This window comes from Pan paniscus, chromosome 5 (genome assembly GCF_029289425.2).
Source record: "Pan paniscus chromosome 5, NHGRI_mPanPan1-v2.0_pri, whole genome shotgun sequence".
NCBI lineage: Eukaryota > Metazoa > Chordata > Mammalia > Primates > Hominidae > Pan > Pan paniscus.
In genome coordinates this window covers 92,208,239-92,235,440 of record NC_073254.2, presented here as the reverse complement: position 1 = coordinate 92,235,440, position 27,202 = coordinate 92,208,239, and the positions used below count along the sequence as shown (strand labels likewise).

General features: G+C 32.1%; 1 protein-coding gene across 50 annotated transcripts in view; it reads right to left on the bottom strand.

Moving 5' to 3' along the window:
• RIMS1 (regulating synaptic membrane exocytosis 1) overlaps nucleotides 1-27,202 on the bottom strand; it is a 516,521-nt gene that overhangs the window by 148,817 nt on the left and 340,502 nt on the right. For all 50 annotated transcript variants that reach the window (XM_034962340.3, XM_034962337.3, XM_034962336.3 and 47 more), the window contains 10 exons: nucleotides 19,947-20,014; nucleotides 18,066-18,176; nucleotides 15,867-15,966; nucleotides 11,351-11,474; nucleotides 7,926-7,972; nucleotides 5,655-5,767; nucleotides 3,319-3,449; nucleotides 2,686-2,857; nucleotides 2,410-2,563; nucleotides 955-1,026 (listed from right to left, as the gene is read on the bottom strand). In XM_034962340.3, the coding sequence (XP_034818231.1) occupies nucleotides 955-1,026; nucleotides 2,410-2,563; nucleotides 2,686-2,857; nucleotides 3,319-3,449; nucleotides 5,655-5,767; nucleotides 7,926-7,972; nucleotides 11,351-11,474; nucleotides 15,867-15,966; nucleotides 18,066-18,176; nucleotides 19,947-20,014 (1,092 nt within the window). The remainder of the gene's footprint in view (nucleotides 1-954; nucleotides 1,027-2,409; nucleotides 2,564-2,685; nucleotides 2,858-3,318; nucleotides 3,450-5,654; nucleotides 5,768-7,925; nucleotides 7,973-11,350; nucleotides 11,475-15,866; nucleotides 15,967-18,065; nucleotides 18,177-19,946; nucleotides 20,015-27,202) is intronic.

The following is a 27,202-nucleotide window of genomic DNA, read 5'->3' as shown; positions in this document are numbered from 1 at the left end:
AATAGTTGTATGCATCTCTCCAAACTGTGAAGTTAGTATCGTAGAATCTACCAATTTGAGCAAAACCATTGCCCTCAAATTAAGTACACTGCCATCTGAGAAATTATGTAAATAAAGGGCATACATATCAAGGGCATATATATATATATACTGTCTTTAAAAACTGCCTTTAAAATTCATATTTATACATTTTAAGACTGTCTCTTTCATTTCTTCTTATTTGCATATTTACTTCTCCTCTCATTAGTAAATTTTTAAAAAGTATAGAATTAGTGCCAAGAAAGTAAGTCTTTACCACTTGATTTTACACTTTTCTGACAGAAGTCAGATGAGAAACATTTAAACCCTACAACATCACAAAAGTTTTACTAACTTACACAATGACAAAGAGATGTTCACTTCAAATTAATACTTAATCTTTCTTAAACATATTATTGTATTAAAACATATACACACATTCTAGGTATAATCAGTGGGAACACATCACAAAAGCTTTAAAAGTTACAGCCATGCCACATGCAATTTTAAACCCCGCCATGCACCTTTCTCAGTATATTCCATGGAGGGCTACATTATTTTCAGAAATGGTGGAAGGAAAATCATAGAAATGCAAATATAAAACACAGAAAAATGGAATTTTTATTTAATAACCCCATCTTTTCAAAATAAAATTCGTATTTTCACTTACGCTCAGAGCATTGTGAAATAATGATTTGTTTCACTAGTTAGACATGTTTCTACAGAAGAACCTCACTATGGGAATGCTAATTAGTAGAGACTAGTCCATTTAAAACTTTCTTAATAATTTGAAATGTAAGTCACCATGGAATAATATAATACTGATTTCTCTGTGCTATAAATCTTCAGTTTAGTATCCTAAAGAGGTCTGGAAGCTGACAGAGAAAACAAGCAAAGCAGCACAGTGAAGCAGGGTCATGCTCCTCACCCACGCACCTGGAGGAACTACGCCAATACCATCATCAACCTCATAATCTGAGATGTCACTATCACTGATTCGCTGAGATCCTGCACAACAGTAAGGCAAAGAGATACTTCTGTGTCTGGTTGGTTTATGAAACGTAAAGAGCACTGTCAAACTTTTTTTAAAAAGTGAATTGCATTATTACTGAAAACTTATGAAGACTAATACAGTAAACACTGAGCTAATTTTAAAAGAAATGTTTGTTCCCTAAGGATAACATTTTATCAGTATTTTTTTCCTCATTACACCAAAGACATAAAGAAACAAGGGGACTTCACAGAATAAGATTTTCAGATTAATTCTTTAATCAAAATATTATACTAAAAGCCTTCAGCACAGTATATACAGTACATTGTTTTCTACACAATTAAGTGCTTTCCTCTGCAGTTCAGAGATAATAGGGCTGAGTGGAAAGGTTCAGAGACATTTCTTGGCTGGAGCTCTATTCAGCCTATATTAATGAAAAAACATCAGGGCCCTTTATAAAATATTTATGTTTAGCTCCCCAAATTAGTCATTATACTTCATTAAACATTAACTTTGAGGAAATTACTGATCAGGGAAGCATCAACATGAAATATTTAATTATGTGAGAAAAATAATTTAGTTCCAGGTTACCAAAATGAGGCTTCTTTCAGCTGTTAACTTAGAAATGTAGTTATGACACAAAAATTAATAAGTACAGAAAAAAATAGCTTTTCCCAATCACTAGATGAATAGCAATAAACATACCTTCTAATATTTTAAACAACATTTCTTATGAATAACTATTAAAATATCTTTGAACTGGCTGGGCATGGTGGCTCACGCCTGTAATCCCAGCACTTTGGGAGGCCGAGCCGGATGGATCACAAGGTCAGGAGTTCAAGATCAGGCTGGCCAAAATGGTGAAACCCCATCTCTACTAAATATACAAAAATAAATTAGCCAGGCGTGGTGGCGCACTTCTGTAATCCTAGCTACTCCAGTGGCTGAGGCAGGAGAATTGCTTAAACCCGGGAGGTGCAGGTTGCAGTGAGCCGAGATCACGCCAACGCACTCCAGCCTGGGCAACAGAGTGAGACTCTCTCTCGAGGGGGGAGAAAAAATCTTTGAACTATAAAGTTATTAAGACTTCACAGGTGGCAACTCACCAGTGATGACAGAAATTATTCCATCAGTCAATAACCAACAGCTCAACTGGCCCTGTGCAAGAATTTTAATTCAGAGGTTTTTGGCTTGCAGCTCTGCAATTACTCTGCTATGCTATCTACATTATTTTCATTGTGAAAATGTAGAAATAGTTTTGCCAAGTTTCTTCATAAAGATGAACAATTTTCCAGTATTTTGATCTCTAATAAAACATTTAAAAAATCTTGAATTATTAATCACTAATTAGATCATTACAGCATAATTACTTTGTGGCAACTAAAAGGACCTTAACCTACTTTGCAGCTTTTTGCTAGAGCTTTCTCCATGAATATGTCGCCTTGGCATGAAAGGTGATGGCTGAGGCAGAGGTAGTGAAGACTCATCATGTGTCTGAAGTTTATACCAATGCGGTTCATCATCTAAAAGCGCTGTCTCCAATTCTATGAGGATCTGAGAGGGTAATTCTCAAATTAAATCAAGTACCTTTATCAAAACATAATGTAATAGTAATCATAATAAATATCACAAAACTTTATTAACTATTTGACTTGAGTTTTTAAAATATACATCACCTCTCCAAGAAATTCACTTTCTTCTTCTTGCACTCTTGGTTGGTCCCACACAGTTATTTCTAACATTCGTTCTCTAAAATCTCTACGATGTACATGTGAATAGACAAAAGTTTGATTCCATTTTGGTTCTAGTATTTTCTTTACTGTTTTGGTCCTCCTTTTACTTTTATCACTGAAAAATAAGTATGTTTTGTAAATGAAAAAGCAAGTACATGCTGCCATCTACTGTAGTTACATGTAACACTGCCATTGATATTTATATTATTTTAACTAATAACTCATTGAAAGTCTATAAAAAGATAATAGAGTTTAATAATATTCTAACTTCAATTACAATATAAGCAGTAGTTGTAATTATAGGGACACATACAAAGGTACATTCTAAATGATGTGTCGCTATCAAAGACTAATATACCTATAAACAAGGTAATAGATTTTTTTAATTGACAGATTATTTTCAACTATTTCCAACACAATTTCCAACACTTGAGGGACTTCTTTTTTCAGAGATAATGTACTTTTATCTCCTCAGAATTAGCTATTATATTTTTTAAAAACATCCCCAAAGAGAAAATTCTACCTTTTCTATTAGTACAGATTTTAAGATTTTTTTTTTCTAAAATTATTCACTACCTTCTATCTGGAAGAAAATACATTTTTACATAGGGATTTCGAGGACGTCCATCTACTCTAGCAGGTAGATCTGTTGCTTGCAGAACATTTACAATCAGCTGGTGTCCCACTTTATCATACCACAACTTCACCTAGGAGCAATGAGGAAAGGAATTATTTGTAAAAATCATGAGGCATTACAATTTTACATAAAACAAAATTAAAGTTATATTTAAATGAGGAAATTTTGAATTACAATATAATGCAATTACAGATATTTCTAAAAACACACAAATTTGAAAGCATAAACACACAGAACTTTACTTTTCTCTTTGAGTACTTTAAACATAACCTACAACTGGCAGGCCTTCAGTGTTACTGTATATTCTCACATATCATTTTATAAAATAAAACTAATAATAATTTTTCCAAAAAACTAAGGGAAGAGGGAGACATAAAATCATTATTACTGTTCTTAAATGTTAAAAATAAGAGTTTGAAGATTATATGTGTCTAAATTATTACAGCGTGACTAAATGCTTTCTCTGGTGTCACAGGTAGTTAAAATTAAAAAAAAAACCAAGAGTTTGGATATTAGGAATAAGAAATACAAAGAATTAGAAGAGATCATAAAACATATTTACTGTGGGCCTATTTTATACAGGCACCGTTAAGTATTTCCTGGTATTTTTTCTCACTTATTTTTTTATTTTTTAGAGACATGGTCTCACTCTGTCACAGGCTGGAATGCAGTGGCATGATCATAGCTCACTGCAGCCTCAAACTGCTGGAACCAACAATTCTCCCAGTTCAGCCTCACAAGTAGATGGAACCACAGGTGTACATCATCATGTCTGGCCATTTTTTAAAATTTTTTGTGGAATCGGGGGTCTTGCTATGTTGCCAGGCTGGTCTTGAACTCTTCAGTCTCTCAAAGTGCTGGGATTAAAGGTGTGAGCCACTGCACCAAGCTGTCATTTAATTTTTAGAATTAAACTATTACAGGTTATCTTTCATGAGAGAAGGAGGAAAAAACTAAGGATACAATACACAAATGACATCTTCAAACTACAAGAAGGCCAAATGATATTTCTATTAACCAAGATTTCATGACAGTAGACCAAAGAATAATGGGGAAGTAACGTACTAAAATCCTATTGTCAAACTCACAAGAATTGGAATTTTATCAGTCATTATTACAGTATCTGCCCTGGCAGTGGTGATGACACTTTAACAATGTTAACTTTAATTTTTTTCCTTTAATTTAGAAGTTACTTTTCATTTTATGTTTAAGTAAGCATATGCTGTTAATAGGTATATGTTAGAACATATTTGAGAGTCATTAAAACAAAATAAACTAATTTAACATAGGATTAGCTTTTCATGGTAAGGAACAGATTAAGAATTCAAACCTGGATCTGTGTAAATCCATTTCTCTGATTCCCAATTGATACCTAAGATGGGGTTTCACAGAACCAGAATGGGTTTCCATCCTCTTTTAAAATATGTGGAGAATATGAGAGATTTACACATACATTGAAGAAAAAGATGGCCGGCAGATAAACCCAAAGGGTATTACAAAGATATTCAATATACTAAAAATAAAAGTTAAAACCATAAAAGCCCTTGAGCAATAAGCTTACATATATCTTCTCTGTCTCATTAAAATCAAGAGAAAACCACAAAGGCAAACCACAGAAATCCACACATTATCAGAGGAGCAAAAGGTCATTATTTGTGTAACAATTTGAAACAAATAGTTTGAAGTCCTTAAATTATAATATCAACATCACATTTTCCATCATAATCTACAAATATATGGTTCTTCATTATACTTAACCCTAGTTTCTTCACTCCAGGTTTCCCCAGATCACATAATAAGGCAATAGTGAGAAAATGGTAGCTTTTTCAGAGAGCTTTCAGTGGCAACGAAGAGTTTTGCCAAATGCCTTAGGAAGTTAAAAATAATATTCCAAATTTAGGCTCTTCAGGCTCTAGGCTCATAAGGTTATTACATAAATGGGGTATGAACTCCTAATATTATGTGTAAACAATTATTTACCTTAGAAACTTTTACATAGCACACAAAAAATATGAACTCTTTATTTACTTATGTTACCATTCATCAATTAATGTTCAGAGTATCTGGCACACTGCAAGCACTCAGTAAGTATTTCTGAATAAATATGTGAATAAAGGAATAATAAAAAATGCATGAAAAACTAATGAAGTATATTATGGTGTTAAATGACTATGTATTTATTGCAGGCTTCAAGGAAAGGCGAACATATTTAAAGGCAGACTCAGACAGTGTATGCAAATACTAACAGCCTCCAACATGTACAAAAAATACATACAGAAAGTTGCCCTGGTAAGACTTGTGGGGCATCTTTTAGAGCTCCAGGACTTGTTGGAGAAATAACAGAAATGGAAGGCCTTTCCATCTTCTGAGATTCAAAGGAACTTGAACCTAAAATGAGAAAAAAAAGTAAGTAATATTTGTAAGTGTAGGAAATATTTTTAATAAAATGTTAAATGCATCCTTTATTTGTATAAAACCATAATTACTATCACTGATAACAGAACCTACTTTTAATGGGATAGATTGTCTTTAGTTGTCTATTTAAAAAATATTAAGAATGATATAATGAAGTATTATGCTTATTTCAACTGGAAAGAATTGATCTACATTTCTGGAGTGCATGGTATTGCACAGGCTCTTGCATGACTTCACATATGGGTAAAGGTCTGCTTCAGAGATAAAGAAGATAGTGCCTGTTAACACTAATTATCTTGGCTAATGGATCATCTATTATAAACTGTCCTTACTGAGAAATTAAAATGAATGCATACATAATATAATTTATAAGCCACATCTAAGCCAAGACTTTGCCACTGTTTTAAAATCAGATATACCATCTATCTTAGGTTTTTTTTTTTTTTTTTTTTTTTTTGAGACAGAGTTTCGCTCCTGTTGCCCAGGCTGGAGTGCAATGGCACGATCTTGGCTCACCGCAACCTCCACCTCGCAGGTTCAAGCAATTCTTCTGCCTCAGCCTCCTGAGTAGCTGGGATTACAGGCATGCACCACCACGTCCGGCTAATTTTGTATTTTTAGTAGAGACGGGGTTTCTCCATGTTGAGGCTGGTCTCGAACTCCTGACCTCAGGTGATCCGCCCGCCTCGGCCTCCCCATCTATCTTAGTTTTGATCTTATAAATGAGTATCCTGAACCTCTGAAAATGCTGCTTCAAGTAATTCACCACTAGTGATTTGTTTCAACTTCACATGGAGGAGGCTGGGTCTCCTCTCAGCCACTTGGTGGAGTTCTTCACTGTTCCAAGTATATCCTGACACAGAGAGCAATATAGAGTGTTTATAGAAGGCTATTGATCCAGCAAGTACAACCTTGAACTCACCACCATTCAAACTTAGCCAATGCTTCATTGAGAAATACTGTTTATGAAGCATTGCCTGAGTATGTGCAATCCGCACATTTTTTTCTATAAGTACAAATTAATTCTCATGTCATCCTTTTGTGCCCTCCGAAAACATTTAGTGATAAAAAACAGCTATATAAAATTGTTACTATGTGTCTTTTCCCAGGTATATTTAAAATACATTTTCCTTAAGTCTCAGAACAGGAACACTGTTATTTCTAATAATGCTTGTTTGTAATATTATGGCAATCAGTGTATTTTTTAATCATATCAATAATATAAATTATGCAATTAGTCCCACTTCCCTCTTTGTATAGGTCACCAGAAAGCTCAAAGCCAAAACTGGGTCCACCTCTAGCAGAACATGATGGTATGCATTTTATATGATAACCTAGTGTCTGTTTCCTTGTTTATCCTACTTTCATATTTTCTTCTCCCTTCTAATCACTATCACTGGTTTTCCCCTAAATCACCTTTTATTTTCTATTTCTTTAACTTGGGTTCTGTAAGAACACCTGGGGAATCAAGCCCAAGTATTAACTTAATTCCCATCCATTGCAAAGTAAATATTTGGGTCACTTCTGCATTATCATTGAAAACTTAATTGTCTATATTTTATTGCACACAATATCATCTTCTGTCATACAGAAACGACTTAAATTCCCATATAGATAATTCTTTCAACCCTCTGGTTTCACAATCTCTTGACCTATTATGTTTAATGAAGTTTACTCCACCCATTCACTTCCAAAATCAATCCACACACTTTGTTATTCAGTAATACAATTATTTGTTCAAGTGTCTACCTAGTTTCTTCACTAGGCTGCTCTTGAGACTGAGCTGCTTAGCAATCAAACTGAATAATCCAGTATCACAATAAATGTTAATGTAACTAGAACTATTCCTGATATATTAAGCTCTGTAAGGGTCCTGACTGTTATGATGCTGAAGAGTATTCCCAGTAAAGATTTTTTTTTTAATCACATAAAAAAGTAGAGGAAGAAAAATCCTGAAGTAGGACTTCTTTGGATTTCCAATTATTGCCATCATTGCCAACATCTAGTACCAATGGAGACATCTTTAGTATAGTAACCCCAATTCATTATATCAAATAACTAAAGAAAATTAGAAATCTTTACTTTCAATTAGTTCAATACTTTTATAATAACAAAGAAACCTTATACTCACTGGACTCCAGTGGAGGGTGGGAGCTCTCAGGAATCCGGGGAATGTCACTAAAAGAAACAGGATATGGTGAAAATCCCATTAGTTAAATGACCCTGCCTGAGGCAATCATAGCCCATTATACGTGATGTGAAAAATCCTGCTGGGTCTTTACAGGTGTGGAAATGAATAGGAGTTACTATTAAGGCAACTACTAATGTGCATGAATGTCAAACACCACACAAAAAAAACTGCAATAAAAAAGTTTTTACATATTTAAGAGCAAAACACTTTAACATGACAACAATCAGACTAATATTGTGGTTAAAATCACCACAATATTTTTACTACCAAAACAGCAGGTTTTGGAAATAAAAATGTTAAAGGTAATACTTTCCTCCAATTATAGGAAATCAAAATGACACAAATTTTACAAATCAGTAATATGCTTTACAAACACATCTGAAAGAGTTTACCGAGTGAAAGGGATGGGAACATCTCAATAATAAAATGATGTGGTGAATATCATGGGCAAAGTTAAATGAAAAGGATGAGTTGCTTTGGAAAGTAAAAATGGTTCAAGCTTGCAACAAAAAAGCCAAATTATTTTATATATGTGAATATATAATATATATACACATATATACCCTTTATAGAGATTCATATCTCTATACTGAAGTTAGCTAAATATATGACTATTTACTATATGGTTAGAAAGTGACTTGTGAGACCACCCATTCCTGCCACACTGACAAATTACTCTGAAGAAATATATGTACTATAATCTCAACTTAATCCATTACCCACTATGACCTTAAGAACCCTAGATCACCTTGGTTTAGGTATTATACTGAATAGGACTATTTTACTTCTCATTTTCCAAAGATGTTTTAATATCAATTTAAGATTAACAATATGCAAATATTAACATGACATATTAAAGCAGACTGGAGTTAGCTAGTCCCAACAAAATTATAAGCATATTTTTTAAGAATTTCTAACCACCTACCTTATGAGCTGACTTCACTTTTTCTTTTCACTTTTGGGGGGAATGAAAACAAAAAGAGTTTTCCCTGTTTGTTCTCTGCAGTTGTCATTTTGACTATTTTGTGCAAAGTAATTCTCATAACCAACTATAATTTATACTTCCTAAAAATGACAATCTGGCCTATGCTGTGTATTTTATAAATTTTATTATATATTTTTGTATGACTATACATTTATATAAAATCATTTGAATGAATTAAAAGACTAATTTACAATACCCAAAACACAGAAAAAACTATATATTCTGCTACTTTCTTCCAAATTAATGCAAGCAAATAAAAGTAAATTGTAAAAAAATCCAGGAACAATTTTTAGATAGTATGACTTCTTAAAAAATCAGCCTCATAGTCCATTATGAAATCAGAATTTGAAGTTCTAAAGCCAGGTACAAACTTTGGAATTTACATGCCTGTGAAAAAAGAATGGTGGCAAAGTTGTTGAAAATATGTTAAAGTGACTTTTAGTTAAAATTTATTTATGTTAATTGCTTCAGCAATATTTTCAGGCATAAATTTCCACTGGATGTTTACATATCCAGTGGGATTCTTTATTAGTTCTATTTACCAGTTAGGTAGTAGAGTAGTTTTAATAACAATTAAAAGCATAAAGGTCAAGGATATTGTATTTGGTGGGTTCACAAAAAAAGTCAATACCTCAAGATGGCTGATGCCTCTTAGTGTGTACTGATCAATGTGCTTGTAAGTTATATTTAGAATGATTCCTGAAATCACTATGCCACTACATTACGAATAAATATTTTCTTTTTCCTTTAATTATAGTTGTTAAACAGGACTACATTAAATATTATTATTAAAACATAGCTTTCCAGCCTGGGTAACAGAACAAGACCACGTCTTTAAAAAAAAAAAAAAAGTAGCTAAAATTATTTTTCTAGGATTCCAATAATGTATTCACTAGAAAGAAAGTTGATACCACCTTTGATTCTGATTCAATTATAATCTTTGTATTCCATGTCCTTTGAATTCTATAATCTTTAAATTATAATTTTTGTATTCCATGTTCCTTTCAATTCTATAATCTATAATAGTTTAGAATTTGGCTGTGCAGATGATTACTTCTTAATTAATTTTCATAAAAAGTAAAAATAATGTTATTCCAGTCTACTTTAATTGTCTGTTACTTTTTTAAGTCACCATGAATCAATTGTTTTTGCTGTTTACTTTTAAACCACTATATATTTGAAAGTATTTGGCAAGTGCACAATGCTTGATTCTAAACTTTAGCTTTCATACTTTTGATTCATTTTCCAATTTACTTACCTCTTTTCCAGCCTTATATTTACCTCAGCACTAGAACATATGTCATGTAAAACTAGCATAAATTGTAGTATTGTTATTTTAAAAATCTACATGGAAATGTACAACACTTTTGCAAATGTCTTCAGTGTTCACTCTTAATAATAACCAGTTAAAATTGGTTAAAAGCTTGCCTTTATTTTAGAGTTTTATATATTAATATTATTTGATATATGATCATACATTTTCATTCTTTGAGAATTATGATAATTATATCTTCTTGTATGTTTTGCATTGACATATATTCATGAGGCCAATACAAATTAAAGGTTAGCATTTTTTCAACATAAAAAGCCTTGAAATAATGGCTGTATTAAATTTTGGAGAATAGGGAAAAAAAGAATCATTTCCAAGAACACATTCAAACATTAAGCCAAGTATAATAAAACAGTTCAAAACGCCTTTAAAAATTATAGACTGGCAAAATGAATATTTATTTTGGACCATGTGGGTTTGCCAGAAAAAGGCAACGATACGGGGAAATCTATATACATACATAGAAAATATCCCACTGGCTATAGATAATTAAATTGTACTGAAAATTGAAGTTTTAAAAATATCATTATGACCAATTAAAATGTTAAAATATTTAACACTTCTTGCTTGATTTTAAATAAAAGTTGAAATTACTCATGGTTAAAGAGACAGAAAAAATATTTTATTCTTTCGTAGAATAATAAAAAGTTCATGTAGACATATGAAATCATTAATATTTTAAATATCACAAGAAGAGGAGTTTGTTAGTGCCTCTCTTAAAGGAAATACTACTTATTAAATTAGAATTACTTAAATATATCTGCCATTAAAAGAAAATATTTTACTTTATATTTCACTTGCAAAAAGTACATATTGATATTTTTTGATATTACAATTGTTAAAGTGTGGAGCTTCTAAAATGTAGTGAGGTAAACTCAGAATTCCAGTTAAAAAATTAAGAAATTTTTAATAATCTAAAAATGTATGCCCATAATTGATGCAAAAACTATCCATGTTAACATGTACTGTATGAATGTATAAAATTCTTTTAAAAACCCTACTAATACATGTAATTTACTAAACTTAAGAAGTAAGTTTTTTTAGCCTTACCCAATAGGCCTTGAAACAATAATTTCAACTTGAGGTTCTGATTTTGATTCTAAAATAATGTTGTAAACTTCTTCATTTGTAGCTCCCGGCAGGGGTTTACCATTCCATTCTAGAACTTCATCCCCTTGAATTTAAAAAAAAGGGTATTTTTTTACCTTATATATTCTGTTTATTTTTCGTATCTTTTCTCTTTTTTAACAAAGAAATGCAAAACATATACAAATAGTCTAATTGTCTAGGCTCTGCTTTCAAAAGCAAATTGATTGCCATATAATGTCAGCTAAATGGTTCTTCTAAACACTTTTTCTTTTCTTTTGTTTTTCTTTTTTTCCCCCAGAATATTACTGGTGACTGGAAACAGTACAATACAAAACTACCTTTATCTTTTGAGATATACCAGAAATCATATAAAAATAATCTCATGCTATGGGATGGAATTAGCACAGCCTATTTGGAAACATTAAAAAATAATAATTAGCAGCATGCCCTCCATATAATAAATGTAGGCGGCTCTATTTTTGAAAGATTCTTATTAAACTGTGCATAAATCCTGTTTTATTTTTGGAAGAAAGAGCAATTAATATTTGTTAGCATGAGTTTCCCAATTACAAGTCATGCTTCAGTGTCTTCACCAGATGCACAACAGAATAAAAATGCATGAAAGGATTTGAATTCACGCCCATCAGTTAACGCAGGTAGCTATGGCAAAATTACAAAGCAAGCAGATGTAAAACTGTTGCATGACAGTTAACCCACTTCCAGATGTTCAAAACACATATGTACTATACATAATCTATATTGTGAACATTAAAGTACAATTAGAACACACTTTAAAATAACAAAACATTAATACAGTACATAGTTGTTAAATATTCTAAGATTAATCAAGGGGAGTTAAAAGATGTTGCATTAAAAAAATACAGGCTAACAACTTACAGTTGTTATTTTAACTAGGGTTTTCACACCATAGGTCACGTGAAAAAAAGTATTTATTTTCATAAATATTTAAGAAGTTGTAGGTACCAAATGGTTCTCTGCCTTAGACTCTTCACTTCAAAATGGTAGTCTCAGCTGAAATATTTCAACCTCGATGCACTGAGGTGTCTTAATTTGTTGATGCTCATGCTTATTTTGTTGTTCTCAGTGTCTAGAACATTTTATGAGCAAAGTAAATTTGTGTTGAAATACTGGATCAATATCATCAGTATACATTTTATAGCCAAGTATAAGCATAAAATCTTTTCAATGTGTACCTAGAATTTTTTAAGTAAAAGTAGGAAAATTGCTTTGCTAGTATTACTTTAAAGTAATTATTTTTTCCAATTGTTTGCTCACTGAAGAGTAAAAAGTAAATATGCAAAAAGTACATGATGCTGCTTTAGTTTGGTAAAATACTATGGTAATCACCAATTCTTTTTTTTGAGATGGAGTTTCACTCCTGTTGCCCAGGCTGGAGTGCAGTGGCGCAATCTCGGCTCACTGCAACCTCCGCCTCCCAGGTTCAAGCGATCCTCCTGTCTCAGCCTCCTGAGTAGCTAGGATTACAAGCATGCACCACCACGCCCAGCTAATTTTTGTATTTTTAGTAGAGACGGGGTTTCACCATGTTGGCCAGGCTGGCCAGGTCTCCTGAACTCCTAAACTCAGGTGATGCACCCGCCTCAGCCTCCCAAAGTGCTGGGATTACAGGTGTGAGTCACCGTACCCGGCCACCAATTCTAATAGACTGCCCTAAGCTGTTACCTAGAAAAGCTTTTCAAATAGGCAATGAATATACTTCACTGTAAAAAAAAAAAAAAAAGAAAAAAGAAAAATAATAATTACAAATTTATAATATATTAAGAATGCTTTCAAAATTTTTTGACCAAGAAACAAAGTTGACATCATGATCCTGTACACATATAATATGAACATGTATATATGTACGTGTGTATATATATTCATATTATATGAGTACATACATATATATATACACTAAAAAACATTTATGAAACAATACTTACCCTGATTTTTCTATTCTATTATGTTCTACTTCAATTTTTTAAAGTGGTAGATGCAAACGATTAAATTGATTTTACTACCCAATAATGAGTTGCAACCAGCAGTTTGCAAAAGCACTGCATTTTAAAACTCTCCTTTTTATAAGCGGCAACCTGGACGCATAACTTTTAATATCAAATTAAGTTAATACATACGTTTATTTACAGATTAATAATTCCTAAACCATAATGCTTTTTTTTACATTATTTATGTATGGATAATCAAGCAGGGATGTAGACAATGAGGGTACAAAGATGAAAATGACATTTTATCTGTCTTTAAATTTGGTCGTGAAGAAATGATAAAGAAACAACTCTAATAAAATATTTTATATGCAACAATAGAAGTTCATTTGAGGACCAGAAATAGAGTCAAGTGGTGCCAGGGACATAGTAGTTAGTTATTGTTCCAGGTGAGATATTAGGAACCACTTCAGAATTAAGGCAACTTCAGATGAATTGTGAAGGATGGAAAGGCCTTCAACAGGAGTAGTAGAAAACTAGGTAGACAAGAGGCATTGACCACATCTTCTAGGTGGGAAACAGCCTGACAGGAACCTACAGGTGGACCAACATCCTGGACAGCTGAAAGTGTTAGTAGAGGACAAGGCTACAGAGCTTTGACTTGAACAAATGATAACTAGGAAACACCGAAGGATCTTCATAATAAACAGAGTGTCAGTGTCATTTTTGTGTTTTAGAAGGTTAAATGAAGTAGCAGTAGAGTGCACAGACTTAAAGGGGGGCAGGACTGGATAAAGATATTGCAAGATTAAAGCAAGATTGCAAATGTTAAATAAAAGTCACATTGATTGCACCGTAGTTTTATAGGCTAAGGATGTTTATATGCAAATAATTCTATTTGCATAAATGCAAATATTTAGTCAGTCAGTTCCTAAATTATAATGTAAATCAAATAGGATATATGATTGAGTCTGCAAAATCACTTCACTTTCTTCGAATACATAAATTGCTTAGAATGAAAAGTACACTTGTCTGTTTTATATTTCTTTAAGTTGAGCTTTTAACATTTCAGATTTACGTTTCTCAGGCTCTTGGCTCATAAGGGTGTTAAATGAAATGAATCACTAACAGATATTTTATATAGAACACCCCTCTTCTTTTACTTCCTAAGTAACTTCCTATTAAAACATAATAATGTGTTTATAATGTGTATATAATGTTTATAATGTGGTCTGCAAACTCAGGTTTCTGTAGTTAAAGTTATTTTACATTAGCCAACAAGGGATTCTCAGACTTTCTGAGGCTTATTTTTGAGTCATTAGACAAACACACACTCAGTTTACTGACAGAGTCAACCCTGATTGAGTTATTTTCCTACTGAATCATAACTGGTCCTTCATAAGAAATAACAGTGTAACATATCTCTATACATATTCAAAGTTGTATAGCAAATGGAGAAAAATCCGATTAGAGTTTTCTTCCTATACACCTGCACAGCAAGTCCTTGTCAAATTAAAAAAAAATGAAAATGATTTTGAACGGATATCCTGGTAAACAAATATACTGAAAAGTCTTTAAGAGTTCTAGAATATTTTGCCAAAGTTTTCAAGAATCACAAACTTAAGGTTTAAAAGTTAAGAATATCACCTGGAAATGTACTCTTTGTGTTATGGGTTATTAATCTTTAATTCTACAGCTCAGCCAACTCTGTTTCCTTTATAGTTGTCTGGCAAATACATAAACAGCCATCTAACCAAAAGATTCCTACTAAGCTCTGCAGTCAAGTCAACTGGAAGAAATATTTTAATGTGATTTTAACAAAAATGAAAAGCAAACAATTTACCAAAAATGGATTTTAAAATGTGTTACTATTTAATATATGATACATTTACATATATTAAATAATTTCATTGTGTCATGTTCAGTTATAGGGCAACAAAAATAAATTTCTAAATACCAAGAATTAGCACATCTACATGAGTCACTTTTAAATTTACTAATATTTTATTATACAATCTGTATAAGAAATGTGATTATGATTATGCTTTATAAAAAACACTGCCCCTGAATAAGTGTTTTAGGACCACTCTGAAAAAAATTTGGTAATTACTGTAGCTTAAAATATAAACTAAATAACTAAATAGTGATATAAGATTTTTTTCTCAAAGATAAATTGTTTTAGATTTCAAGTTTTGTAGCAATATTATGACGTCATCTACAAAGATGAGTAATTCTTCTATATTTTACATCTATTTATTTTTATAAAAAGAAGATTCCTACCCTTACTCTCCAGATTGCTGCTGATGTAGAGTTACTTATTATTGAAATTGGTAAATATTTATATCAGGAAATAAGTCTTTATTCATGCATTAAAATTTAGTGACTTAATTGATATATACATACATACATGTATGTATGTATGTATATATAAAACTAACCCCAAATTGAAAACCACCAATTCATGTTCATGCATGGAGAACACACTGTTTAAATATTAAAAAAAGAAACTTTACCTGCTCTTAGGTGTCCAACTACATCTGCTAGGCTACCCTTCTTTACTTTGGTGATGAAAGCACCAAGTCGTCCTAAGTCAGTCATTTTTCCTCCAACAACCTGGATAATTACAAATTTATAAGTTTCCAAGACTCATACTAAAACATAAGCTTATTAGTTTGAGGAATTAATCCTACATTCTTTTATGATATACTTGAAATTGCATGTAGAAACATTAATGAAGTGAAGCACTTTTTTTTTTTTTTGAGATGGGATCTTGCTCTGTCACCCAGTATGGAATGCAGTGGCATGATCACAGCTCACTGCAGCCTCGACCTCCCAGGCTCAAGTGATCCTTTAACTTTGGCCTACCAAGTAGCCTAGACCACAGGCATACACCACCACGCCCAGCTAATTTTTAAAATTATTTGTAGAGACAAGGTCTTGCTATGTTGCCCAGACTGATCTTGAACTCCCGGGCTCAAGCAGTCCTCCTGCCTCGGCCTCCCAAAGTGTTGAGATTACAGGTGTGAGCCACCAGGGCTTCACCTACATTTTTGATTAAAGTAGCTGGGAGCACAGTTTTGAAAACAAAACATCTCATATTTGAGATGACTATGTGTCTAAGGAAGTTTGTGTACTGATTTCTTTCTTTCTCTTTTCTTTCTTTCCCTTCCTCCCTCCCTCCCTTCCTTCCTTCCTTTTTTTTTTTCTCTCTCTCTTTTTTTTGAGACAAGGCCTCACTCTGTCACCCACAGAGGAGTGCGTTGATGTGATCATAGATGGCTGCAGCCGTGAACTCCCAGGCTCAAGTGTTGCTCCCACCTCAGGCTCCCAAATAGCTGGGACTACAGGCATGTGCAGACACTACAGTCAGATAATTTTTTAATTTTAATTTTGTAGAGAAGGGGTCTCGCTATGTTGACCAGGCTGGTTCCTAACTCCTGGGCTCAAGTGACCCTCTCACCTTTGCCTTCCAAAGTGTTGAGATTAAAGGCATGAGCCACTGCACCCAGGCTGTAGTGATTTCTTAAAAGCAAGCTTGTCCAACCCGCTGTCAGTGGGCCACAAGTGGCCCAGGATGACTTTGAATGCAGCCCAATAGAAATTTGTAAACTTCCTTAAAACATTGCTTTTTTTTTTTTTTTTTTTTTTTTTTAGCTCATCAGCTATTGTTAGTGTTGATATACTTTATGTGTGACCCAAGACAATTTTTCTTCCTCCAATGTTGCTCAGGGAAGCTAAAAGATTAAATAGCCCTGTCTTAAAGTGACCTAACAATAAAAGGGCACCATAAATAATGCATATACATAGAAGACAAGTGCCAGGTCTTCCCTACTTAGTATCAAACAGCAAGTGTTTGACACTGTTTACATTAAAATTCATTTTTCTTTATCATCCAAATTCATGTGTACCAGTTGAATTATTATTTCTACATGAAGATAATATCCCATTGTCAAGATCAGTTCTTGATCAGATCTTAATCTCTTTTGTATATGTGTAGTAAAATGTAGGTCTATGACTATAAAGACTGTAGATTCAAAGCAAGAAAATGACACCTCTGGGAAGCAATTTACCATTGTGCAAAGCTTAATAGCCTAAATGCATCTCTGCAGCTGACCATCTCATCTGAAACATGTATCTATGCCCATAAGACTATCAAAGTCTGAGTTTTATTATAGAATATTTTAAAATCTATGTTTAAGTTCTTCCAATGCAGGGGCTCAAATATATATAATTTAAAATGAAGAGAATATCACCAAAAGTTGAGATTCATCCACAATTCTTAGTGGCATACCCATTAGTGGAGGTAATCAGAATTATTTCATAGCAGGAGTAATTAACGGTAATAATCAATAAGACAGCACTATTAAGTACATTAATTTTTTAAAAATTCTTACAAAACTATTGTAATTAGAAAGTGATCCCTTTAATGATGTTTATGTTGCTGCTTAAGTTACAACAAAAGTCCACATTATCTATGCTACTTTCCATTTAAATCTTTTTAATGCAAAAAATCATCCTGAACTTTATAGTCAGAAGAAAATACATTAGTTTCCCTAAATTTTATTCAATTTTCCTAACACATCTGTATGCTATATCAATAAAATTATATAAAATATTTAAATGACATTTAAAAATCATTGCCAGAAACTCCGATGAATGCAGACCATACTGTAATTCACCCTTTAAGAAACATTTTAAACCAGCATACTTACTTTCAGACCCAGCAATGCACCTGAGTCTTTGGGCATGGTTGTTCTCTTGTTAAGAATAACACGTCCAATTAATCGGTCCCCCTCTTTAGATGGTTGCCACGTTACAGGATGCTGTTAAAACATGAATGAGTTTAAAAAGTAATATATACAGAATGTAATGCATTCAGCTATAAAAAGAATGAAGTCTTGTCATTAGAGGTAACATGGATAGAACTGCAGAACATTATGTTAAGTGAAATAAGCCAGGAATATGTTAGTTCCCACATGAAAGTTAAACACTGCATGTTCTCACTCACATGTGGAAGCTAAAAAAATGTTGATGTCGTAGTAGTACAAAGTAAAATAGAGGATAATAGAGGCTGGGAAGGTAGGGAGAAGGAAAGGGTAGGGAGAGATTTGTTAAAGAATATACAATTACAGCTATACAGGAAGTTCTGGTGTTCTATAGCACTATAGGATGACTATAGTTAATAATATATAGTTTCCAAAAGCTAGAAGGAGGACATTGAATGTTCCCAATACAAAGAAATGATAAATGTTTGAGATGATGGATATGCTAATTACCCTGATGTGATCACTATACATTATAGGTGCTGACACATCACTATGCACTGCATAAATATGTACAATTATTGTGTCAATTAAAAAATAAAATAAAAGAGAATAGGAACAACTGGCAGAGTAACTTAGAAATCATTACTGAAAAATATTTTCATTTATAATATCAACCTAAAAATATTTTAAAATCCTAAGGAATTGATAAACAAACTGGGCATATCCAGACAAAAATATTATTCAGTGATAAAAACAAACATAAAAGCATTATCAAACCACAAAAAGACAGGGAAGAACCTTAAATGCATATTGCTAAGTGAAAGAAGCAAATCTGAACAAGCTATAAACTGTATGATTCTAACCATGTGACATTCTGGAAAAGGAAAAACTATAGAAACTAAATGATCAGTGGCTGTCAGGGACTCAGTGGGGAAGAAAGGAGAGAGGGATGAATAAGTGGTGCCAGGGATTTTTAGATCAGTGAAACTATTCTGTGTGATACTGTAACGGTGGACGCATGACATTATAAATGTGTTAAAACCCACAGAATGTATAACATGAAGAAGGTACCCTAATGTACACTATGGACTTTAGTCAATAATAATAATACATCAATATTGGCTCATCAGTTGTAACAAATGGACCACACTAATGCAAGATGTTAATAACAAGGTAAACAGGTGGAAAGGGGTGGAGTAAGGAAGTGTATGGGAATTCTGTACTTTCTCCTCAATTTTTCTGTAAACTTAAAACTGCTCGAAAAAGGCCTATTAAATTTTTTAAAAATAAACAACTTGCTTTCTTTCCTATAGACACAAGTTATTGGTTGCAGCATGATGCAATTTCTTCAGTTAAAAGACACTCTAGAGGAAATTATTTCAGTGGACTCCATCCTTGGCTTATAACAATTTTCATTTAGAACTATATTTTATTTGTAGCAGAAATTTATACTAAAAGTTTCTTAAAGTGGTTGGCAAATAAGTATACATTTTTAAATAGTTCTAAAATGGAATTAATTGAAATTTAAAAATATATCTGCTTACATAAAACAACTGATTCTGTATGTTGACTTGTTAATGTCAATATCCATAACCAAACATCTCAATCTTACTTATAGTAATTATTTAATAATTGTTTTTTACTTAATTTAAAATTTGTTATAATTATCCAGTAATAACTTTTTTCTTCAAAATTGTACTATCTTAAATGAAATCAATATTTGCCCTTACCAAATGAATAATAGAGCAGATATCACATATCAGACAAAGGACAATTAACGAGCACACATATTCCCTAAACTCCAAACACACTTTCCAGAAAACTTACCGAACTAATAGGTGATGTCTCCCGGCTGTGCCACGTGGCAGGATCCAACCAGTAATAATCCAAATCACCTGTGCAATACAAAAAGAATGAAAAGTGTAATGGTATTAAAGAGAAGAGTGTATCACTTTAAGCTTTACTTCTTCAATCTATAGAGTAAAGAGTTTTAATATCATAAGCTTGAGCGTGTACATCGCAGAATGATGCACACCTGTGTTGCAAAGGTTGTGACTTGAATCACTGGAATGAATGTATGCTACAAATGCACTTCATACAATGAATGACTACCTTTTTCTCTCATAAATCAGTCTGGAAACATATAAATGTACAGAAAAAAAAAAAAACAGGGTTAATCTGCCCCTCCTAGCCTTAAAGGACAGTCCATACCCAGCCACAACCTGCTATCTAGTGATGCTGGCTAAAATTTTATTCATTGACATGAGGTAAGTACTAAAATATAGTGTCTCTCTTTATACTTTCTGAACTAAATAATATCTTTCAAAATTATTATCTGATCTTTATCTTCTCTCATCAACTAAAAAACATAACATACATTTTTTGGGACACAGTGATGAGTAAATAAATATGAAAAATAACTTTTTCCAAAAGACTGGCTACAAATGACAGAGTACTCAAAAGTTCTAACTTTGTAAATATGTGTTTATGAACCTTTATTTTTGATCTTTTGGCTTAACAATATAATGCTAAAGAAGGCATCTGAGAAAAACTGAAAAAACTTCAATGGAAAGTATCAGTGCTTTCAGTATTTGTATAGGATGAAAGGCCGGAGAAAAATTGGGTAACCTACATGAGAAGAGATATTAGGGAAAGCAGGGGAATAATTCCCTTTTAAATTTTCAACATCAGATTAACTCAATAAAATTTTTCTCTGCATAGATCTTGAAAGAGAAAAACATAAAGTGAGTAAAGCATGCTAGTTAATAATGAGCTATCAACTGTTGGGAAAATATGCTTGGTTGATGCCTGTAAAGATCATAAGTAAGGAATTGTATGTACATGACAGGCATTGCAGATACAGGCACTATAAACAAAATGCTACATGAAATAATTTTCAATAATATTTAAAATATTCAGGCACTTCAATTCCATACACTTCAATCCATACACTTCAATTTTTTAGGAACTGCTTCCCTTTTCCTTAAATGTTATTTATACAGGTACTACAATAAACATTTTTCAAATATTCATGTAGATTACAGTAGTATATTCTATGCAGGGGTTAATATTAGAAATTTCATTAGAAAAAACTATATTCTGTTAAAATTTACTTCACATAGATTCCATATCTCTCTCCAAATCACATACTTTAAAAATGTATACATGGTTTGATGCCAAAAAAGATAAATCTCTATACTCCTACTGGGCCACCTCAGTTAATGGAATATTAGGAAGTCAGAAAAGAACTTTTCTTCTCTTTCATATTTACTGTTTGTAAAAGTTCACGACTATTCTTAAAGTAGCTCTCTCTTTAGTATTATGACAGCTTGTTCTGAAAGAAAAACTATATTAATAAAATTGAAATTACTACTAACACAAATGTTATAATTCAAAAGGTAATTATTGCAATTTGTAAAACTCTATCCTATAATTTCATATACTTAGTAAAAATGCCTAATGACTTCCTGAATGCTGATTCATTTTGAAATTCTGTGAAAATTAATAGAAACACTGAGATATTTGAAGAGAAAGAAAATTATATTTCCCCCAAAAAGAAAAATTGATCATTAATTCAAGAGCTACCTTAAAAAGTCTTTGAAGTTTAAAAAAATGACAAAAATTCTTTCTACTTTAAACACTTCAAGAAAACAAAAGTTTATTGTATCCCTCAATAACCTGACTTAGGTCTTGAAAACTACTCGTCAGGATTCTTCTCTGGTTCATGCCCCAATTTCTCATATGGCGGTTCAACCCCTTGTTTCACTCATATTATCCTAAGTAAATCTATTAATATTATAAATCAAATATGAGTAAAACATGGAGTTGAACCACCATATGAGATACATATATTCGTGAATATTCGATCTGCAAAAAACTGTTCTTATAGGCAAAGGACCAAAAGCTGATGTTTCTGGGTAAGATTCAATGGTGATACTCAACACACTTTATTATGAAAACAGTGCTATCAAGCAGTGCTATTCTATAATATATAAGCTTCGTAGAATAATGATGCTGAATGAAGAATCTAATTTAATTGCTTTGGTACTGGATAAGTATTACACATAGTCTGTCAGATGATTCCAGTGAGGAGCCAGGACTCATACAGTATCCCGTAATAAAATGGATGCTACAGATATTGCAGCTTAAACAAATTTTATTTTTTCCAACTTTGGCCATACACAGTTTTGTAGCCATCTACTAAATATTGCTAACAAATGTAAATGTAAAAAACACATTCATTATTTTAGCATACAATATTTGTATATATTTTAGTATACAATTATACTTCCTTCATATTCTGAATGGCTAATAGTTTTCTTATCACTAATTTCATCATTACCCATTAAAATATAACACTTTTGCTTAAAGACTTACAAAAAATAAAATCTAAAATCTAAATACTTAGTTGTAAACTACCTTTGTTTGTTCTATCCCTCTAATTACTGTTTGAAAAATATTACTGAACTTTTAAGCACTCTTAATTTGTCTTTATAACTAAGATTTCACTATTATTAACGGAATAAGCAACACTCAACAAAACATGCTCCTAAAATATTCAGAGTCTAATATTTCATTAACACAAAACATTTTCCTTGATTACTTTTGTAATAGTTGATTAAAGATATTGGCTGCCAGGTGGCATAGCTGCAAAATGATAAATTCATGGTATTTGCTTAGGGAGTCAATACAAAAGCACCTTGGTCCTCACAGTCAATAAAACGTCCTAGGAACTAATTCACTATTACCATTAATTTAGAATCAGGAAATATGTCAGCTGCTTGTGTCTATGGAAATGTCTCAAGTTCATAACTAGCCAAGTTCAATGAAGTGTTATAATTTTGAGCATTATTTTTTGTGAGCGATTTTAAAATTTTTATACTATCCCTTGTGAAAAAGTAGGTTATTAAACTTAATAAACACCCAACTATCAGTGCAGAAATAAAAGTCAGCTAAATTACACATAAATTTTCTCTAAAGAGAACCAGTGTTTCCTAAACCCAGGTCATTATGATTAGAGTATGTAACAAGGCATAAACATGTATCTCTATCTCTATAATTTAGAATTGTGTATCATGATGTCTAGTGTTAAAGCGCAGTGGATTTCAATAAGATCAATCAATGCCAATTAAACAAAAATCCCTTCAAAATAATATACAGGCACGATTGAGCATGTGTATGTTAAAAATATAAAAAAACCATTCCTCTAATTTCAAATATTAAATATCTATTTAGCAATTTACATGACAGCTCTACTTGACCAAGTGGAATGTGTACCTAATGTGCAGGTAGTAAAGGAAAGCTTATCTGTCCCAAAGCCTTGAAGTATTAGAAAATTTGAACTTCTTGACTATCTCTAGAAGTAATATGCAGCATATTTTTAACATCATTATAATGAATAATAATAAAAGATGGAATTCAAACCAATTCTAAGATTGGCTCACAGCAACTCACAGCAATGAATAGCAATTTCAAATACATACATGTGGTCACCTTCAAAAAGAGATTGTTCTTTCTAGATATTAATAGAATAGATTTTCATTCAAAAAAATGTAAATTTCACAGACCAAAAATCAGAATTATCCTTCCCAGGTATTTCCTGAACCTCTTAAAATATTTTCCTCTTTTACTTTTTTGAGTCCTCTATAGCAGGATGTGAGTTGGAACTAAATGAAGCATTGAACAAAATATGTTTATTGAATGTTTTTATGCACTGCATACACAAAAAGCCAACTGAGTTCTAAGAATAGGTTTTTAAGTTGAGACAAGGTAAGATATTGACACGTGGACACATACCATGGTCAGCATACGTGAGTTAAATACTGTTTTAGTTACACTGTGATATTAAAAATATAAACATTTTAATATTTTACAGGGATATTCATTTGGGAAACAGTCTCATAGACAAGAGTTAAAATCTGAAGTCTAAGAACTAAGATAAACTCTTAACTCTGGATTAATATACTGAAAATACATTTTGAAATGTTTCTTCATATTTTAGAAGTCTATTTAAGATGTTTCCATGCCTGCAATGGAAACTTACCCTAAATTATACATAATAGAGGAGCTAACTTTGGGATAAATAAGCAATAATTTGCTATACAGCAAAGTCCTAGAAAGTCTAATTTCACCTAACTACAGGTCAGGGATAAGAAATAAATATTATTTAATAGGGCTTATTATCTAGGCATTACAATAAAATGCGAAGATACACTTGTTAAATTTAATCATTAATCATACAATCTATAAAATATTAAAGTGTATTTTATAAATAAATCTATGTGTACTGTTGCAAAATTTACATAAATTATCTTTCACAACTGAATTACTGTCATTCATGATTGAATTATTGTCAAAGTTCCTAGTATAGTGAAAATACTGGTCCTCAAATACTTTCTGTTAATTTTATTCTAAATTCAGGCCAATATTCACTCCCTAAACATATCTGAAGGCAAACACTGCATAAAATTAGGTAATACAGATTTTTGTCCCTTGAGCTCAAGGCCCAAAGCAGGGCTAGAGGCCTCTTCAGACCACTGGGCTTCAGCAAGAACTTCTTTAACAATTTTAAGTAACTTAAAATCAAATTTCTGGTTTTGGTTCCAGGACCAAAAAAAAAAGGTATAAATCCTTGGGAGAGTTGCATATTATCTCTAGCCATTAGGAGTTTGTTAGCGCTATTGTTTTCTAAATGCATGTTAGAAATTTCAGTTTGGATGGCAGCTATGTTTACCACCAAAGATACTCAACATAAATAACAATCAAAGAAATACAAATCAAAACCACAATGAGATAGCACCTCATACCTGTTAGGATGGCCTATTATAAAAATTTAAAAAGAAGTCAGTGTTGATGAGAATGTGGAGAAATTTTGGAACCTTTCTACATGGCTGGTGGGAATGTAATCAGTACAGTCACTATGGAAAACAGTATAAACTTTCCTCAAAGAATTAAAAATAGAACTACCATATGGTCTAGCAATACTACTTCTTATCCAAAGGAATTGAGATCAGAATCTCAAAGATATGTCTGCATTCCCATGTTCACTGCAGCACTATTCACTATAGCCAAGAGGTTGAAACAATGTTCACTGACAAATGAATAAAGAAAACGTGGTATAAACATACAACATAGTATTACTAAGCCTTGAAAAAGAAGGAAATCCTGCCATTTTTGACAACATGGATGAAACTTCAGAACATTGTGCTAAGTGAAATAAGCCAGATAAGAAGGAAAATATTATATGAGGAATATAATGAGGAGTATAAGTAGTATTATATGAGGAATCTAAAATAGTCAAATTCATGGAAACAGAGAATAGAGTGGTGGTTGCTAGCAGATGGGGAACAGGGGAAACGGGGAGGTATAAGTCAAAAGGTACAAAGTTTCAGTAATACAAGATGAATAAACCCTAGAGATTTACTGTATAGAATTGTGTCTAGAGTTAACAATACTGTGTGTCATACTTAAAAATTTGCTAAGAAGGTAAATCTTAACTTTAAGTGTTCTTATTACAAAAAAGATAATAATAAACAGGGTGGAAGTTTTGGAGGTGACGGATATGTTTATGGCACAGAATGTGGTGCTAGTTTTATGAGTGGATATTTCTCTCCAAACTCATTAAGTTGTATACAATAAATATGCACAGTTTTTTCTATGTCAAATATACCTCAATGAAGTGGTTTTTAAAAAAAGAAAAATATTTCCCTTTTAAAAGTTCCCCTTTGTTCATAATTGCACTCTGCTTCCATCCTAAAACCAAAAACATCCCCTGTGTCTTTCTCTCTGATATGTAACTTTGATAATTCAGGTAAACTGAAGTATTATTAAGTTGATTCATGTAAATGCATCAATTATTATTTATTAAGTTATTGGTGTGACAAAGATATTTGTATTCAGAAAATATTCGTACTCAATGAAACCTCCGGAGTTGAACTACCCCAGAGAGTGATTAAATATTTGTTTGAAGCCCTGTGGTGCCATCCTTATGTTTTATAATTTTAGGACACAGGCAAGGAAACTCAGTAGCTGGTCCAGGAAAGGGAAACTTTATTAACATATTTGGTAGAGGCAGTACTTTTTCTGGTTGTATGTATAGTTTGTTGAATTTGAGAGCAAATTTTTGGGATGCAAACACCACCATGACACAACTCTACAAAGCAGTTATATGGAACTCAGAATCAAAATTTCTGGCTGAATCATGAGCTCAGTCATTCGACTCAGAAGATAACTCTCATAGAACCCCTCTTTCTTCTGAGGGTAGAATGAGATAATGTGCACGAAACTGCATTATAACTATAGAGCACCACAGAAATCCACATTGTCAGAGTATAAAAATGTATACTAAAACATTTTGCATTTTTATATAATTATAAGCATTTCTGTCAATTCTAATAGCACGTACAAACTAAGAAAAATATATTTTTCTACCCAGCAGTTTACTTATTTGAAATCTGGAGTAATCAACAAAACTTCATTATGTTTTAATTTCTCCATCAACATTATATGCTAATATTTATAATCATATTCATATAACACTTATAAAATCAGCGATTATGCAGTAAAAAGAACTTTGTACTCCGAGTTGGAGACTTGTGACTAATCCTAAATCTGCCATATTAGGTGCATTCTCTTGATAATATCTCCTCATCTCTATTAACCTTGTCCTCTTTTACAAAATAAGAATAGTGCCTTTCCTCACAAACACTTCATGAGGATTAACTGAGATATGTCAGTGTTGTGAATTGTAAAGGAGTTTAGAAATAGAGCTTAATGTCTCATTACACACTTGAGATGAAGAATATGAAATCATGGTGTTAGAGATCAGACTTACAGTTAATTAGTGATTGTAACCAAAATATATGTAATATCTGTAATCTTTGCAAAACATGCTTTGAAATGGGCTTAGAAAAATGCCGAAGTCCTATTGTTTGTAAAAATTATTAATTGGCCAGATTGTTCAAGATATCCCTAACAATGTTTCCTTGAAGCCAGCTTGTATTATACCTTAAAAATTATTTAGTAGTCATTAGATGTAAAATATATTTTAATATTTATTTTCTAATAGAATGTAAGCTTCCTAA